The following is an 18,960-nucleotide window of genomic DNA, read 5'->3' on the forward strand; positions in this document are numbered from 1 at the left end:
TGGCTTCATCTTGGTCCACCTTTTCTGCACATGGAGACATCTTTTTTCTTTTTAATTTGTCTGTTAAGCTTGTTTATTGGACTGTGATCTGGTTGCTGTAAGTCAGCACACTGTGAGTGTTGCCTGTTTCCGAGCACTTAACCCTGTTTCAGAAGGATTTGGTAGTGGTGGGGCCTCCACCCTCCTTTGTTCCTTAGGTGAACTCTGATTTTTCAAAATAGGCAGGAAATTATGCTCTTTTCCTCTGGTCTGTTTCTTTGGATGACAACGAAAAAGAAGTGTGATTGCCGTCTAAAAGGATAGTTGAAAAAACAATATCTGGATGTCACCCATCCCTTTGGAAAGTGAGACGGGCCTTGTGGTGCTTCCAGGAGGAGTTCTGTGTCTGTGAACTCCCTGCAGCTTGCTGCATCTGGAAATTTCCACCCTGATGTATGACAGCTCTGTGCACTAAACCTTGCCAGATCATCCTTAATACTAAAAGAAGGCATCTCTCAAAGTGTTTTCTGTTAGAATTGATGTTGTTTCTCTGCATTTCTCTATTATATCTGACCAGTATGCCTGTCCACTCAGGGTTTCCCAGGAGAGCTTGAAGATATATGCCATGTTACTGAACTTCCTTGAAATTTGATTTCTGTTCAGTCTTCTTAGACCTGAATGCCAAGATTCTTTAGACAGAGTAAAATGTGATGTGCGCTTACCGTGCTTTGTAGATAGTGGCAGAGAATACAAAAGAGACAAGGAAATGTTCCCTAGTATGAAATTACTTTTTCTGTCTTGCTAGTTTGTGAGTTCATGTTGTTTAGCTGATTTATGTTATTAATAAGGGAGCTGTGTTTTTTTTGCGATTACTATTGTATATTGAAAGTTGTTGCTTTTGAGTTCATCATTGAGAGAGAGCTTACAGAATCGCTGATAAGGATTTAGTTTTTCTTTTTAGCTCTTGTGTGGTAGAGTTAGTAGCATTATTCCAAACTTGGCACAGAATTTGCAGAAAACCATTTAACAGTACCAGCTGTGTAGTGAGCAGCATCCCATGTTGGTCATCAAAAAGTTATCTTGTGGCAGAAAAAGTTGAAATCATAGTGGCAATATTAGGGCTGAGTCTATATTCTGGATTTGTGATTTTTTTTTGTGCAGATGATTTGTTGATGGGAATTCTGGAGAAGTACTGTGTTAATACAAAGGAAATTCCATTAAAATAATGTTAAAATAGTACAAAAAATGCAACAAAACATGCATCAAATAGAGGTCTAATTGTAAACTAAATCTTTTTATTTGTGGGACCTGCAGTGGTTTTCTCTTTAAATGACAAAGGAATAGACGAGCATCCTGTTATCTCCATATTTACACTGTACTTCATCAGTAAATATCCAGTATTTTTAGGATCCTTTTCACACAGGTGCTTTTTTGTTACCTTTCACTAGCTAAACGTGCTCTTTCCCTCAGATTTGAGGGAAGATCTGAAGCTGTTTCTGCCCTACAGCACTTCGCAGCATCATTGGTGTGAGAAAGTTTATGGGCTGGGTAAGTTTTGGTTTACAGGCAGCGAAACTCCAGGGCTTGCCCTGTTTGGAGGACATGAGTAGAAGGAACAGGAACGTGATATCAAAACACAACAACCAGATTATAGTCAGCAAACAGGATGATAAACTTCCTGGAAGCTTGTAGTTTACTGCTCAAGTTGATGTAACGATAAGATGGTTTGTGCATTTCTGATCTCTATTTTTTAACAAGAACAACAAATGCAACAGTAAATACCACTGAATGACCATTTACTCGCTGGAATTTATTTTGTGACTAGTGTAATTGTTTGTTTTAGAGGTATATTTTTCTAGTTAGTTTAAGTCTCTAGCAAATTTGAGAAGTCTAGACTAGCACGTAGTGCCATAATTCAGTTAAAAATATTTTAAGGATGTGGGCTGCTGTTGCTATGTAATTGGCAATACTATTTTAGGATAGAAGGTGAAGGTCAAATCTCTTGGGAGTGATGTGGTTTTTTTTTGTCTATAGAGATAGAATCCATTCTGTAGATCATTGCACTGCAGTCTTCACAGCAGAAGAGGCCAGAAATATATTTTAAAACGAAACTCCAACACTTGTGCAAAAAACAACAAAAAAACACAACACAAAAAAAAAACAACATGGAAAGTTTCTAACTGTGGATTTGGCATCTTTTCCTCTGTACTTATCCCACTTTCTTTCAAATGCCACTGGAAAAATCAAAGTCTAGCAATTAGTAACTTTTTAACGGGCCGTTTGATGAAAGGAGGATTAAGCCTGAAAACCAAGCAATCTACTTCTATTTTTGCTCCCTTCTGTTGGGGTTTCAGCTTGTTAGGGTAGTGCCTGCTTCATTTGTGTGTGAAGTATTAATTCTTCCTCTGTGCTTGTGCTTCCTAATTTAAAGTGAACTTCTTCCCAGAAGTTTTCTTTCTTTTTGTCTTCACTTTTGGTAAATTGGGAACGCCGCACGCCCGGATTCATGGAGAACATCCGGCCCTGGCCTCGCTGCCTCACTTGCCTGCCAGCCGCTGGTCCTTCCTCCAGGCAGGGCCTAAGGGAAGATGGAAGATGAAGAGCTCTCAAAGAGCGTCATGTATAGACCTGAAGGTGGTCAGATTTGCTCTTGGTGTCAGCTCTCCTCCCAAAGCTGTTCCCTAGCCATGGTATTGCACCGGAAGCTACTTTGCCTGTATTTTCACAGCTGTCTCTGCCAGTACATTCGTGCAGTGCCATGCCATGGATGGATCAGTTGTCTCTGAGATAGCCTTACCCTGCTCCTTAAAAGGGGAAAATCAGTAGAGCAGCACCTTGCACGAGTCGAGAAATGTCCCTGTGGTCTCAGTTGCTTTTTTTGCTCAGCGGACAGGCCTGCAAATGGCTCGCTGGCTTGAGTTTCAGTGCCTTCAGACCCAGGGAAAGCAAACTATAATGGTCTGTTACGGATGTGAGGGAAACTTAAAGTGGTGTCATTTCCTCCCCCGCAGAGGAAGGAATGCAGGATTCAAAAGTATTGAAGATGCTGAAAAACAATACTTCATATTTATTTACGGTTTCTTGATTTCCTCATCCCACTAGCACCATTGTTCCTTTGTGGTGTTCCTAGAAGTCTGATGTCTGAGGTTTTGAATATTTTAGACTTATTTTTTTCTTTAGAAAATAGGCATTAAAAGTACCTTCCTCCCAGCAAAATGATGAATGAAAGAAAAAAAATCCCCCACTAGTGTTCCATATCCTTGGGTAACCTTGTGTGGAAAGACTCTGGGAGGCTCCAGTTTGTTTGTGTAATCGATGTGGGTGTCTTGGTAAGCTGCAGCGTGTCCCGGTACGAACAGTATGCAGTGCTGTCAAGCTCCGGCTGAACGTTACCAGATGGCACTTGCCACCAGCATGCTCTGCCTTAACACTGCAGGTAGCTGGGTGAGGAGGGTGGTTTGTGTGATGCTGCGAAGCTGACGCCTTTTTCAAGCGAAGTAGCACTCTTAGTGCCCCCGTGGACTGACTGGGAGTGGCAGTTTTTCTTCTACTACTTTTTGCAGACTTAATAGTTAAAAAAAATCCCCAAATCTTCCCTGCTTCAAGCGGAGGATGATTGTAAGTCTTTGGATTATAGCCTAAAAAAATGAGGCTTTATTTCAGGAAAAGGTAGTAACAAGCTCTCTCGTCTTAAGATCCCAGCATTCAAACAAACAATTGCATTAAAACAACTAAAATTATACTGCAGTCAGGTTTCTGTCTTCTGTTCCTTTATGAAAAATTAATGAAAGGGGAAAAAAAAAGTCATGCATTCTTTGTGCTCCCGAAGAACACATGCTTCACAGACGGTTCAATGAAATTGTGCAATTACACTGGGAACTTGTCAAAACTGAAGACAGGCTGGAGACCTACATAAGACCTACAAAAAAAGAGTCTGTACTTGAAGAGGGAAAGGGGAAAATAAAGGAACAGTGAGAGAAGGAAGTCTCTGAGTGGGGAGGGGGTTATGCATGCATGTAGAATCCAGGATCATATTTTGTGAAATTATTAGTTTATTTGGCTTTAGGGCAATCCAGCTAATATGGACAAATTCAAATGGGATGGCTTTATTCCTGCAGCTCTGTTTGAGATGATCCTTTTATTGATTCTCCTTTTATTGTTGTAAAATTGTCTTTGGTGATCATTGTAACCTTCAAGAAATGAAACCTTTTTAATGGATGTAAACTGAGATTAGCATGTAAATATCCCGTGATATAGTTAATGTTCAGCAGATGTTTAGATAGTAGCATAAAGAAAAAAAGTCAGAGCTAAACATTTTTTATCATTATTCTTTCAGATAGTTATCAAGTCAATAAAGTAATAAAGGATGAAATATTCTCTGCATTTGCACAGTTGAAGCAATTTGTGAATCATATATAAGCCAAAAAAATATTAATGATTGCATTTCCATGGAAACTACCTCATAACCATGCAAGCAAATGGAAATTGACAAGGCCAGTTCATTACAGGCAATAGGGGCATGTAACAGTCACGTGTTTGTATGAAGCTGTGTGTAAAATGAAAGTAATTTAAATTTTGGTATGGTTGTATTCTTGTTGGAATGGAGTTAAGACAACTAATATTAACATCTAATCTTCAGAAGCCAGTAGTTCCCTCATTTACTGATTTAATTCTTTAAGTCCTGGTATGAAGTCAAAAATTTGTTTTTCAAGCCAGGTTGCAAGACTCCCATAAGTATAATTGTGCTTTTTGCCTTGGATGATACAAGAATTGGTTTCTTTAAACACTTGAAAATATTTGTTCAGAAATGTGAGTTTAAAGTCACAAATCATTTAAGTATATGTGTACCACTGCTGTGTTTATTAAATACTTTTTTTGTTTTGTTTTGTTTTCCGTAAAAGTAATTAAAATACTTCAAGTTTTTCAAGGTGAATTGTAAGCCTGTTTCTTGCCACCAGGATATATTTGATGGAGCATCAATACTGGTTTGAATTTCATCTTTTAACTCTGCAGTCATATCCAGTGGATCAGAGTCCTGTTCTTTCACTGAATGTCATTGATTCCGGTGGAATCCCGATTCAGAAGTGCCTGGGATCTGTCCCTGCAAATCTGAGTGCTGGATCTGTGCCAGTATACAAAAATTAAAAAAACTCAGTTTACTGCTGCAGCCAGTTTACATATTTCAGAGTAGGCCAGTTGTTTGGTTTACTTTGTTCAATCTGTGTCTACTCACGACCAAGAAAAAGAGGGTGAAATTGAGGCAAAATATTCAAAGAGGAGAAGTAGAGTTTGCCAGCTTCTTACAGAAAAAGTACTGTGTCTCAGCCTTTTAAACTATTTTTTTTATTTTAAACTATTTTTTTCAGACCTTCATGCCTTAAGTAATTACCATAAGGAAATAATTGCTTTGGTCAGCCTTGCTGGAAATAATTGCTCTGGTCAGCCTTGTTTACCAGCTATTGTGGGTTCAGTGTTGTTTGCTGCCCTGGGAAGAGTTTGTGTACCAGTAGGCAAGAAGATTCCACTGCCGATGAGAAATCCTTTCATTTGGTTTCATTTCCAGCATCTCACGAAAGTGGTAAAGGTGCAAGTGCTGCATAAGCAGCAGAAGCAGTTAATGTAGCTTGGCTTTTGTAGATGAGGCATTTCCTCATTTGGGATGGAGGGACATTCATATGACAGTGCTCCATTTTATTTAAAATTTTAAAGTGTTAAAACTAGGAGAGAGAGCAGGAGCTTTGAGTTTAAACAAATAGTAAAGATTTGAAGTTTTTTTAATGTGTTCAATAGGACAATATTTGTCCAACGATGACATTTTCTACTGTGTGATGGTACAGCAAAAATAAGTATAATTCTTTCTATATTTTTTTAATGTATTAGTAGGCATGTGTGGTTTTTTTTTTGTTTTGTTTTGTTTTGTTTTTCAAACACCCACCACTGTCACAATAGTATCTTCAAAAGTAGCCTGTCAGGAAATTTACTGCAGGATACATTGCAGCTGAAACTGCTTTCTGACCTATTTACAAAGAGATCCTGCTGCCTGTTTGAATTCTCCTGTGAAGAATATCCAGTTTTCCAATGAAATTTGAAGAAGTTCTCTGTCTTACAAAAGGAAGGAAAAAAATGGTTTAAAAGTGCAAAACTCTTTAATTTTACCAGGGTGGGCATACAGGGCTTCTGCTTTCTTTATCTGCATGAATTTAAATATGCCCTTGAACATTTCCATCATAAATTAACTGCTCTACCTGTCTGCATAGAAGGAAGATTGCTGCTAAGATAATCTGCTCTCAGAATCATTCTCCTGATCCAAAGTGTGGGGTATATAATCTTGGATTTCGAATTGAGGATCACATTCACAGAGATGCTTCAGCCACTTTGCTCATAGGGGCTATCATCGAAGCTCACTTTAATGACTATTCTGGCTGCTTTGGCTTTTCTGATATCTCTCTTCTTCAAAATTGTAATTCAAGTGATTTATAGTTAATGCTACGCATCTAAAGTCAGTGGAGAGTTTGCAGGTTAGTATTTTCTTGGAGTTCCAATACACTTGTTTATTTTACATGCAGTTGTAAGGCTTTTTTCATGATTTGCAGAAGATTAAAGCACACGAATGAAGTCAAGATACTTGAACATCTCAAGTGAAATAATTTCAAATGAATCTGGGAATGCTAACGTTAGTATTCTTAAATAGCAACGTTATTAGACACATAAATTGTCATTAGTGAGCAGAGGTGTGTTTGGGATAACTAAGTGTGAAATGACTTTAATTTTTTGTTGTATTTCTTGGGAGCTCACTCTCCATGATGCTTTTTTGTTTTGTTTTGTTTTCCCTAGCTTTTGTTGACAGTAGTTAAGCCTTGCTTTTGGTCTGGGATTATTTGCTATGCTTTCAAGGACTTACAGTTTGTATTATGCACTACTGTGTATGTTGCTAAGCTAATGGCTGAAATCTGTTCAGAAGCCAAAAGCATCTTAATTCTCTGTGCAATAGGTAATTTAAATGAATTCTGTTTTCATATTGTTTATTTCTTTCTGTTTTCTTTTTGCCTTAAAGACAAAAGTGGTTTCACAATGCATTTAATTACCAGCCTCATCATAGGTAGTACAGTCTTTGATTATGTCAATTCTGATTTTGGTATGTTTTTAGGAGAGGCCAGAGTATATGCCATTATTGGGGAGTTTCTTGAAAATAAGACTATTGTCTTTCTAAGACTTGGAAGTGCTACAAATGATGGTTGCATGAAATAAGGCATTGTTGCGTACGATCCTGTTAATTTTGTACCGTTTGACCATGCTGGCACACATATGTGAATGACAAATTATAGGAATTAGGGGTCTGTATCCCACATATAAGATGGGTTTCATTATGCAGGGAAGTGTTCTGATTTCCTCAGGTTAGAAAAAAAAAAGTTTAAATTGGATGTACCTGCTCTTTCTTCTGTAGTCAGGAAGGTGCTTTTTATTAATACTGTACTGAGACTTCCCTGTAGGTGTTATGAAGAATTAAACTTGTTGTAGAAAACTGCTGTTTCACACTCCTCCTTGCATCACATTTTTCTTGACCTAAGTCTGCAAACAGGGACTTGCAGCCAGACTTGACAATGAATATTGTTTGAGAAGAACGCTTTATTTATACAATGTTGGCAATAAAGGTTGTAGAATTTCCACACACTCTAATTCCTAATTAGCATCTAACCACATTAAACAAATTCACAATTAAGGACTCAGCAATCCAGTATTAGAAAAAGTGTGTTATGTGTTGAAAACTGAGCATGTAATAAGGGTTTGGTGGGCTTCCATTATGGTTGCCTGTTGTTAGTTTCAAGCTTTTTCAGTTTCTAGGTTAAAGCGTTGCTTTTTTATTTAGCTGCTTGTCTTAATTATTAAGGACTTAATAGTTCCTTTTTGTTGGTGCTGAATCTGTTCTTTTCCCTCATTCAGAGGCATTCAGAACTAAGCTTTAAATTTTAATTCTGAAAGCTATTTCTGGTTTCTTTCTCATAATTTTTGATAAAGATTATGGTTGTCAATTCTGGAGGTTATTTTTGAGTCGGAAAAGACTCAAACTTGTTTTCAAACATCTTTATGAACTTTGGAAATATAAAGAAGCGAGAAGATTAGCCTGTCTTGTAGTATTTACATGATTTCTAACAATTATACCTCAGATAGAATCAGAAAATCTTAAAGACTCTTGCAAACGGATCATTTGTGACAAATGGATTTCTCATCTTGACCATTTTACAATTTCTGCAAGTAGTGAGTTGCTTTAAGCTAAAAGAAATATAATTCAATGTCTAGAATTCAGAAGTTGTCTCCAAAATATTTTTGGAATTGTTGACCTCTTCCTAACTGGTGTTCACCTACCAAAAAAAAAAGTTTAAAAGAATCATCATTTTGGGAGTAGAAATTAAATGAACATTTTTTTTAGTTGATTATGATAGACTGGACTGCATAAAAGGAGTAGAAAACAGATCTGTGAAGTATAAAGGTTTAAAATTTACAGATTCTTTTCTAATTATGATTGCAATTTAATAGGAACGTACTGTTACTTTGAGACCTACAATTCTCTGGGGTTTCCTAGTTTTTTGTTTTGATTCACTGGTAATGAACACAGCTGAATTCACGGAGATTTACCAATAAGAACCGAGTGTTCTGTAAATTCAGGAAACTGCTAACTTTTATGAGAGGTAAACCTTGTTTGTAGATGTCATTTCTTTTCCATTCCCACTTGAGTATCACAAGATCAGTTGTATGATTAGCAGTATGTTAGTCCCTTTGTAAAATCCACCAACAGGACAATATTATGTATATCAAAGGGAATTCCTCACGTGAACATTTTTCATTCCAGAGTATCTTTTTTGCATCAGGAAATATGCAAAATACAATAAAGATTAATCATATACTTCTCCAACACACTGGAAACTTCCTCTCCTTTTTTTTTTTTCCTTCTCTTTTTTCTTACTTAATGTCTCATCACTGCTTGACAAAGGTCCATTTGAATGACAGAGCCAAACTGTGAAGTCTCTATACATATGGACCCCTCTTGTTTATTTATCTGTTGCAATACCAACAGTCTGTTTGCCCTCCCAAAAACTCAGTGATGCTAAGACTGGAATCTAACCTATTTGCATTTTTACTGGGATAAAGGCCCAGTTACCAAATACCCACGTTGCATACAACATTTGCCAAAAATATTAGACTCTGCCTTATGCTCAGCTTGCAGATTGGGCATTCATCCTGTCTGCCAGTGTATGGCCTTTCTCTAAAGTTCTAGTTAAGCTGTGCTTTAATCAAGAAAAAAATCAGATGATCTTCTAGCAGCTTTTTACATGTGGCTTCAGTTCGTAGCAGCATGTGTGAGCCAGCCTGATGTCCAGCCTCTGATCTGGCAATTCCCGTAGGCATGTTCTGATCTGCAAACATGTGAGTAACTCCATCATTATATATCAGACAAACTTGTACTGAACAGCGTGACCATAGCTAGTCCTCAGAAGACCACTTCCCAAAGATGAAGTTATTAGATACCAGACGGGATTCTTGAAATCTGGGAAGAAAAGGGAGCAGATATCTTCTGATTTGGTTCAGGAAAATGCTGCACTAAATCTTGTTGAGATTCAGTACAAGGAAGAGGGTGGAGATATCTGATGTCCGGGTTGGCTGAGGAGAACTGGACTTGGACTGTAAATCTCGTGCGTTCATCTGCTCTCGAGCTGAAGGGAAGGAGGGGATCAAAATTGAAAGCACAGTCGTAGCTTAGGGAGGTGATTTTAAAGGTGAGGGAGATCAGTTGAGGGGGCATTTCCTTGTCAAGGGAGGAAACTGAGTTTGGAGTCTCAGTGGGTGTGAAAGGATGAAAAAGATGGGCAGTGAAAAGAAGCTGAAAAATGTCAGTGACAAGGGAAATGCAGAAAAGGTGATCGAGATACAGGACAAGGTGAGGAAAGCTTTTCTTGCTCTTGGAAGAAGTTTTCTGATGTGACAGAGAACAACTTTAGCAGAAAGTCAAAAATTATACATGAAAGAGAAAGGTTACCCCAAAATGTGGCAGCATATTCATCATGTATGACCTAGTTAGGAAGATCTGTGTTTCTTCAATGCAATCACATTTGCGTGTGTGTATGTGCATATTTCTAAGAATTCGTGTTTACTTAAGGAAACAAGCCAGGGTTGCTCTTTCAGGCAGATTGATGCCCCTTTCGGTTGTATGAATGGGGAAGGGAATAGTTTGGTCAGCTGTGGGAAGGCAATTAGCACTAGAGTGGAAAGTATTGCAGATGTGGTCCATCTATTCCTCTGTCTTTATAGGATCTGAAGCCAGCTTTGAAAGTAGCTGTAGGTACAGGAGAGAGAAACAGTTTATCTGACCTTGGCTGATGTTCCCTGCGCTGCTTGTGATTCATCCAGTCCTGCAGGCAAGTTGGGAGAAACAGGTGGTGCCTCAGCTGGTGAATTACTGGAGAGAGAAGAAGAGTCTTTTGTTCGGCAGCAGCAGCCAGCCTGATGAGCTGTTGCCACTGTTTCTGGCACAGGTTAATGGGAAGAGGAGGGGAAATGCACATGGCGCTTGCCACAGCTGCTATTGCTGCTGGAGTCTTCTCTACTGTTTTTTTTTTGCTTGTTTTTAATTAATTAATTAATTAACTTATTTATTTTTGTGGCAAAATCAAGTAAAAGTGCTTCAACAAAACCAGCGTGGTGTTCTTCTGGGACCAGGAATCTGACATGCGTTAATTAGCTCGAACTGGTGGGGAAAATACCACTGTGATGTTTGTGAACTGAATGAGGCATGATATGAAAACGCATTTGGCTAGTCAGCTATAATCATGTGCATTTCTCTTCCCAAGTATGGGTGCCTAGGATCACTCTGAATATTGTGAAAAGAGCAAAATACTGCCCACCATCCAGCACGCTTATAGATATGTTAGGAACGTAAAGAGAAAACATGAATATTTCAGCCTTGTGTTTCTGAATTTATGATGGGAAGCCAATTATCACAGACACGGGTAAATTGTAATATATGAACAGTTTCCTTGTTGTGGCTTGCTTTTAGGGCTTCTTTTTTGACAGTCTGAAAAATAAAGTTTTATTCAGCTTTAGTGTACAAAACATCTTGCTAGCTTTATTCAGCAGACTTCGATGCAGTAGATCGGGTGCTTCAGTTGGGCTGGTTTTCCTAAAGTAAAAATATACAGGAAGTGACCTTACTGAAAATATTTGTATATTTTTGCTGTCTGCCTTGTTTTTCTTATGACAATATAAATTTAGGAATTGTAACAATATTAAAAACAGTTTGAAGGAAAAGTGACTTTTTCTTTAATTCTTCCTCCAAGTGGAAAATAATATTTATTCTTAGCCTGACAAAAGAAGAATGATTGCTCTTAGAAAAATAGTTTTATATTTTGTGATCCAGGTGCTCTGACTTAATTTCAGGACTTAATTTCTTATCTGTCAGGAAGGCAAAACCTCTTCATGCCCTGGGAATCTTCTGCAAGCAGACTTCTTTGTCTTCCCTGATTTCATTCCAGATGTCAGGGAAGTCATTTGTGCTGTTGGCAGCTTCTTGCGCAAGCCGTAGCAGTGGTGCTTTTCATTTTTTTCAACAACACACAGAGCTACTATGGAGGGGAAAAAAATGAACAAAAAACAACCACCCTACTCTTATTTTGATAGGACTAGAAGTGAAATCCCTGTAACAGGAACTCATTGTGCGTTGTGTATGAGACACGCTTCACAAAATGGCAGCAGATCAACAGACAGGCAAACACATCAATGGTTGTTTGGTACAACGAAGAAATTCTTTTCTAGTTCTTTGAATTTGGGTTTTCAGTCTTTATGTGCACTAATGTGTTATTCTCTCTGCTTGGTGTTGGGCTGAGACCTACACTAATGTTGACGAGTGTTGAAGTAAGCTCAGCAAGCTGTGCAGCATACTCCAGGAAACAAAGATGAGTCATGATTTACTGACGTGTGCATGATAAATGAAACTGCATTGTTTGAGATGATTTTTTTTTATAAGCGTAGGGATCAAGTATTGCAGTTGCTACAGTTGTTGGGTCAGTCCAGGAGCTATTTAGCTGTGTCCTCGCAATTTGTAATGCTTTGCTCCTTCATGTAATGTGGTGCTCAGTAATGAGTCCAGACGTTGAGCGGCAGATACTGAGTTATAGCAGATCTTTAATGCTGTCTCACAGGAGTTTCTGACTTTTTTTCTTATGTGCTTGATTCTTTAGTGAGTCATAAATTGGGTGAGATCTCCATTTTACTCTGCTTTATTTTTTTACCTGTGCTTTTCCAGTGGTTGCTAATGCGTTATGTAGGATATCTTCAAAATCTTCTATAATTTTATTTCTTTTTCTGTTAGCTCAGCAGCTGTCAACTCCTTAGTAGTTTCTGTGCATCACTGTATATTTTTCTTTTCATGTCTGTTATTTCTATGCCGGATTCCTCCTTTAAGCTGTGTCTGCAAATGGCCTGATTTTTATTTGTTTACTGATCTCGAAGAACTGTTCCTGGCTGTCCTCACTTCATGTTCAAATAATGCTGGAGTCTTTTGAATAGTCATTTCTCTCTCAGACCCACTGTGTGTTCATGCAAGTTCAGAGGCACTTATTTTTCCGTGGTCACAGTGGACTGACTAACTTCTACTGACACAGCGGGCTTAAGGTTATTTTATACTGTAACAAAAGCAATTACTTCCCCATCCTCCTGCCTGATGAGAGCTGTCTGTGCTCCCTAGCAGAATCACAGAGCAGAGGTTTTAGTGTCAGTGGTGAGTGGCATTACAGGCAGAGGGTTGGTAAGGGCATTTGGCATCAAGGAAACATGGGGCAAAGCCAGAGGTTCCAACAAGGCTTTGCATTACGGTTAATGACCGATGTGTGGATGGATGGATGGATGTCTCCTACTTGGACTGCCCTGAATTCTCTCTAACCACTCTTCTGGGAAAGGTGCAGTAATTCACATAGCTTTGAGATATGTGTGGTTTCCTACTACTTTCATGTAAGTGCTTAGAGAGATTCAGTGCATTGTGGGACATAGTGTTAAAACTTTTTCAAGAAGCAAATATGCATTGATGGGAACAAGAGCTGGCAAATCTTTAGGAAAAACTAGCGTTGTGGCTACACTACCCCTGCCATATGAGGACAGCCACATAACATGTCAGCGTGTGCCAAGTTGCTGGAAAGGGCTGAAGTCACCCTAGCCCTGCCTGCCTTAGTGACCTGTGGCTGGGTTGTGCGAGAGCTTGGATTTTCCTGGATGCAGTTTCTGATAACCTCTGCAGATGAGAGGTCTGGGACAGTTCTGCTTGGACGAGTGAGGAATCTGTTTATTGCAGTTGATGTATACTCTTGTTGACCTCATGTCTCTCAGCAAGTATCTTGAATCACTCAAGAATAACTAATGCCCCAGCTCCCAGCTCGTTTTCTGTTTCACCTTTTTCAGCCAGCTGAGTATTCACCTTCTTCAGGGTTACGGGAAATGAAGATCTTTTGGGATAACATAAATGCTAATGAGCAGCATGTTTGGTCTATGGGGAAATAATGCAAGCAGAGAGATAGTAATAGCAGATAGTAATAGTAGATGTGATTTTTAGAGGTAGTTCTCGTGACTTTTTTTTTTCCTTTTCAGTGTGGAAGTATATTTAAAACCGTGCGCTGGTTTAGTCAGAGCTTTCAGAAATGAATTTCAAGTCATAGAGCTTAACAGGCGTTCACTATGTGTGGGATTGTTTATGCACTGTACAGGCAGTACACACAACAAATTTGCCATAACCCCTGTGGATATTCATAGCAAGGAAGGATATAAAGGGCTGTTGTCCACCAACAGTTAACAAATGAATTAATGGCCTTTTTTAATATCAATAAAATGCTAAAAAGAAAGCACAAATAGTCAGGAAAAAGAGGGATTTAATAAAGCTGAAGGTCTACATCACCGTAGAAAGTGATATGAAACATGCAATATACTGGCAATAATCCAAACTTAATTCTGTTTATGTCTTGGATAACTAGATTTGTTTCGTCAGTAATAAAAATGTTCCCAGTTACATAGTCCTCTTCAGCAGAGAAAGGATCCCTGCTTGGGAATGAAAATATTTAAGTCCCAGCAGAGAGAAAAAAAGGCATGCTGTGACGGCTATCCTTCCACACAGGGGTTATTTATTACCTCTTTTATGGAATTTGCACCACGCCAGAATTTAGATGAGTTCGTGTACAGTGTACAATGCACAGTGACTTGGAGCTAAACAGTTGTGAAAGACATGACATTTGTGCTCTGGAGGTGCCTGTTTTTAATGACTGAAGAATATGTGTGCCTGTATGAAGGATTATCAGTGTAAGATTTTAGTCTGCAGTATGCAGATGTTTTCAGAATGTGTCTAAGTCTTTGCAATGGAATGAATTCATAAAAATTATTGATAGCCTTTGGACCTGGAATGTGATTTATTTCTTTTGGGAATGACTTACTGTACATCTTTTTTTGTTTCCAGTTCTTGAATGTGAAATATGACAGAACTTACTATTTTTTTAAATTTCATTAGTGATATCACTTACTTCTTATTTGATCCCCAAGGGTGCTTTTCCTGAGGAGGGGAGAGTGAACACTGTCATTAAGCAAAACCAGGTGCAGCTGACTGTGTTGTTTAAACCAATTTACTTTACAATAGATTTGATTATTAATACATCAGAAACCTTACTTGTGGTTACTATGGTAAAAGTTGCACTTCATAATAGTGTCTCCAGACTAATTCTAATTTAGAAATTAGGGGCTCATTTTGGCTTTTCTTATAGTAAATTTGTAAAGTGCTAGGACTAGATTTTGAAAGTGACTCATTTTGCTCTTGCTTGATTGTAATATGAGTGCAGGGTGGAAGCTGTATTTGAGAGAACATTCAGTTTCTCAGCTTCATCAAGATTTCACTGTTTAACTCTTTCTGTACTTTATGTAGATAGGCTTTTTTTATCGTGTTGGGATAACAGAGCTCCTAAACGCTTTATAAATAAAATACTTAGTTTAAACACAGAATAATATTCTAATGTGACTCTGTATCCAAAGCATAAGAAACGAGTTGTTTTGGGAAACAAGTTATAAGCATAAAATGCCAAAAGTTATTCAAGTATTCCTGAAATAACTGTTCCCCTATTTGTCTTGTTTCATGCAGGCTTTCCTTCACCGAATGATCCAATGTGCTACAGCCAAAGTGGATAAAAATGTCACAGAAGAGACAGTTAAGGTTAGTCTCCTAATTACATATGTGTTTTATTTTGTATCTGTTGTTTTATTTATCTATGTTTTATTCTTTTGCAGATGTTGTTTTCAAATATTGAAGATATTCTTGCAGTTCACAAAAACTTCCTGTCCCTCGTGGAGGAGTGCTTGCAGCCAGAACCGAGTGCGCAGCATGAAGTTGGAACTTGCTTTCTTCATTATGTATGCTGTCTTCTCTTACAGCCTTATTTCACTTTTTTTTTTTTTCCTTTTCTGATTGTCTTTATTAATTACTGTCATTATGATGAGGGTACGTAGACATGAGGACAAAATACGACTTGATTGCATAATGTAGAGTACTTTGAGGTCATCTCTTGGTTACTGTCATTGCCAAAAAAAGGGGGGGGGTGCAGAAATTAAGAAAGAACATGTAAAATGGGCAAGCTTTTGCTGTTTCTTCCTTTTTATATTCAACAAAGTAGCCTCTAATGTCATGTAGCTATGAATTGGGATGCTTTTTCACAAAATACTGACTTCTTTTCTTTTAAATGCAACAGAAGTTAAACCTGCTGGTGATAACATTTTCCTTCAAACAAACGTGTAAGTTTGTATCGTGGCAGAGGCTTCACATAAACCCATCTTTAGGACCCTTGCAGCCAACGAGTCGAAAGTATTTTCTTAAAACTAAGCATGGCCTTAAATGTTTTGCCTGCCAGAAACTTGAACATTTCCTATGACTGCTTTTGAACAGCAAAAGGAATGACAAAGGTCTTGCACTTGCTGGGGCCTGCTGGATGAGAAGCCACCTGAGAGCTGAGTGGTAGCTGGGGTGCTGCTGGCATGTGGGGCTGTGGGAGAGGAAGGGACCCTGTACTGGGCCACTGGTATCTGATGGTGGCCTGCAGGAGTGCTGCTGAGTCAGCAAATAAGATACTAATTGTATGTTTTCTTCCCTTTTTATTTTTTTTCATCCCATGTTTTGGTGATATTCCAACCTCTGAAATTTTTCAGAAAATTCTCAAGCGATGCTTCCAGACTGTTCTACTTCATAATTCTAATTAAAAACAGAAATAAAAAGTAGAAGAAAGGCTGGAGTTCAAATAATAGATGTAGGAGGAATAGCTGGCCTTCCAAAATGAAGACTATGTTAGCTGTTCAACTTTCAAAAGTGTGCTTTCCATGTTTTTTTTTTTTTTAATTAAAAAAAATCCAAATGGCAACTGAAGAACAATCTATTTCTTTGTTTCTGCAGAAAGAGAAATTTCGTATCTATGATGAATACTGCAGTAACCACGAGAAGGCACAGAAAGTTCTGCTTGACCTTAACAAAATAAGAACAGTGCGGACATTTCTTCTGGTAAATAAACTTTGAATTGGTGTTCTAACTTGGTATTTTTTGACTGGGCAGTGAATGGTTAGCACTGTTGTCTCCACCATGTAACAACAATGAGCACACCTGCTTGTAGTGGGCAGTGGGCGTTTCAGCTGGGGGTGACGTTTTCAGAGGAAGGGTTATGTACATCGAATTTTCACTGCTGCCCTTGGACCCATGCATTATCACAGCATTAGGCATTATGCCTAGATCTTTCTGGCCAAGAAATAAGGGTGTAAATCCAGCTGTGTCTGTAGGAAGAAAAAAGAATAGAATAAGATTTGTTAGGAGTGGTAGGGAATGAAATTAGAGAAAGGAATCTGAAAGTTTAGGCAGAGCTTCTGAAGATATGGTACACATTCTGGTACTGTAGCGAAGGCTGTGCCAAACAGAAAAATGGTTTGTTATGGATCGTAGAGTAGCCATCCTGATCTTAGACACGGGCTTAATCAGAGGTCAAATAAAACAGCTACACAATTAGTCTTTTGCTTTACAAGACAATTAAGGAGGGGTTTTAAAATATTGAGCATGAGGGTCCTCATTGTTTTTCTAAAGCAAAAACAGTTTGCATGTAAATACTGAGTTTCCTAATAGCTGACATGATTTGTTAAAAGAAGATTTCAGTATGGAATGATTTTTGTGTTTTCCTTCGTGACATCCTGTGATAACAAGGTCAGCTTTGAAGTGCATGGCCTTCTCTATTGGAACTTACACACTTGAGCAGGTGCCCTCAGATACGATACTGAAGTCCAGAGTGATCAGATCTGATTATTGCATTTTGGGACTAAGAGTGAACTTAAGCAAATGTCACTATCAGCAAAACATCACAAATATGGTTTAAAACATCACAAACTTTATTTATTAATTTATTAGTTTTTAGTGTGCAGTAGGCTTTCACTGCTGCTGTTGACATAGTTCTTGGTGAAATTGTCCTAGTGCAGCTTACTAAATTTTGGAAAGATACTGGTTCTGACTCCCTATCTCCATTAACTTGCAGGCAAATTAACAGCAGTGTGGGAATTTCCTCATTGTAGGGTTGTACTGGGTGACATGAAACTCCATCTGCCTTTCTTTACTGTCTCTTGTTCAGCAGTGTTCCATTCATAGTGAAAAACAGCTTCAAAGTTGTTCTTTCCTCAGCAGTTGACACAGTATCCCTCAACTTGCCCCAGACTTGAGGATGGGCACACACATTGTTCTTATTTTGGGAGCTTGGGGAGCAGTACGGCTGAACTTAAGAGGATGGAGTGAATGCTGACTGCAGAGACAAGAGCAAAATATTCTGGAGAAAGATTGCAAAGAGCTTGTTTTGTGATAAAGGAACCCAATTATGCAGCTGTGGCAGTTCATGATATGTTGGTGTCATGTATTCCCAGGAGCAGGTATAGGGCTTCCATATCAGCTTTGTGTTCCTCATAAATTCGGGATGTGTCTGTAGAATAAGTGGCAGCAGTCTAACCTAGAGAATGAACAGGAGGTTCTCTAGGTTGACTGTTCAATTTGAAAGCAAAATTGAAGCCTTCTAGCCAGACAGAACAGTCGAGGTTATTAGAGATGTGGTTATCTGTAAATAGCTGGGAGTTGAAAGCAGACTTTCTAGCCTTTAAGTATAAAGAGAAATATTACATGAACCTGTAGCCCACATTGCCATTATCTTGTTCAAGTTAGTCAGTCATTTTTAGTAAAGCTTTTGATTGACGGGTTAAATGAGATGCTTTAGGATAAAGGATCCTTTAGGATAGGACGGAAGGTGATTGACCAGGAATACAGAGCAGACACTTAAAGGTGAGAGTACAGACTTCCACAGCAGCACTGTGTATTGTGCATGTGCATTGTGCGTTAGGCACTGAGCAGAGTGGCCAGGCACTTTTGTAGCCTCTGTTCCATCAGCAACATGTCTGCATCCAGATTTGTGGCCCGTGTCAAGATACCATCTGTCTGTGTTAAAATACTTTTGTTTATTGTTCTTGGTTTAGATATCTTGATCTATGAAGCCTTAGTTTATCTCATGCCATTGCATCACAATTCCTTCTCATCTTTTGATAAAATAATTTCCATCATTACCGTAGGTCTTTATGTACTTAAAGTTTAATTCCAGCAATTCCAAATATTTGCTGTGATGTCCCTTGCATACTTGGTTATCTCAAATAGCCCTTATTCTTTTCTCTCTCTCTCTCAGCTGCTTTTTCATGGATGCTTCCACCCAGTATTTAATGTATTACTTGCTTTGATGGTTGGAAGTCTTGTCTAAACTCACATATTCTTTAGTCCATGACTAAGTATATTTTATTCATTGCACATCATGTTTAAATATAGAAGCATGTAAACAGAAGACCTTTATTGTATTCAGATGACCTTGTTGAAACCAAGGTCAAACCATTTTTTAATACCACTTTCTATCTCAA

General features: G+C 38.3%; 1 protein-coding gene across 1 annotated transcript in view; it reads left to right on the top strand.

The window, feature by feature from the left end:
• Positions 1-18,960, top strand: part of PREX2 (phosphatidylinositol-3,4,5-trisphosphate dependent Rac exchange factor 2) — a 172,743-nt gene that overhangs the window by 32,050 nt on the left and 121,733 nt on the right. The window contains exons 2-4 of the mRNA XM_035563072.2: positions 15,137-15,208; positions 15,283-15,405; positions 16,436-16,540. Coding sequence (XP_035418965.1) covers positions 15,137-15,208; positions 15,283-15,405; positions 16,436-16,540 — 300 coding nt within the window. The remainder of the gene's footprint in view (positions 1-15,136; positions 15,209-15,282; positions 15,406-16,435; positions 16,541-18,960) is intronic.

The sequence above is a fragment of the Cygnus atratus genome, chromosome 2, assembly GCF_013377495.2.
Source record: "Cygnus atratus isolate AKBS03 ecotype Queensland, Australia chromosome 2, CAtr_DNAZoo_HiC_assembly, whole genome shotgun sequence".
In the NCBI taxonomy this organism is placed as follows: Eukaryota; Metazoa; Chordata; class Aves; order Anseriformes; family Anatidae; genus Cygnus; species Cygnus atratus.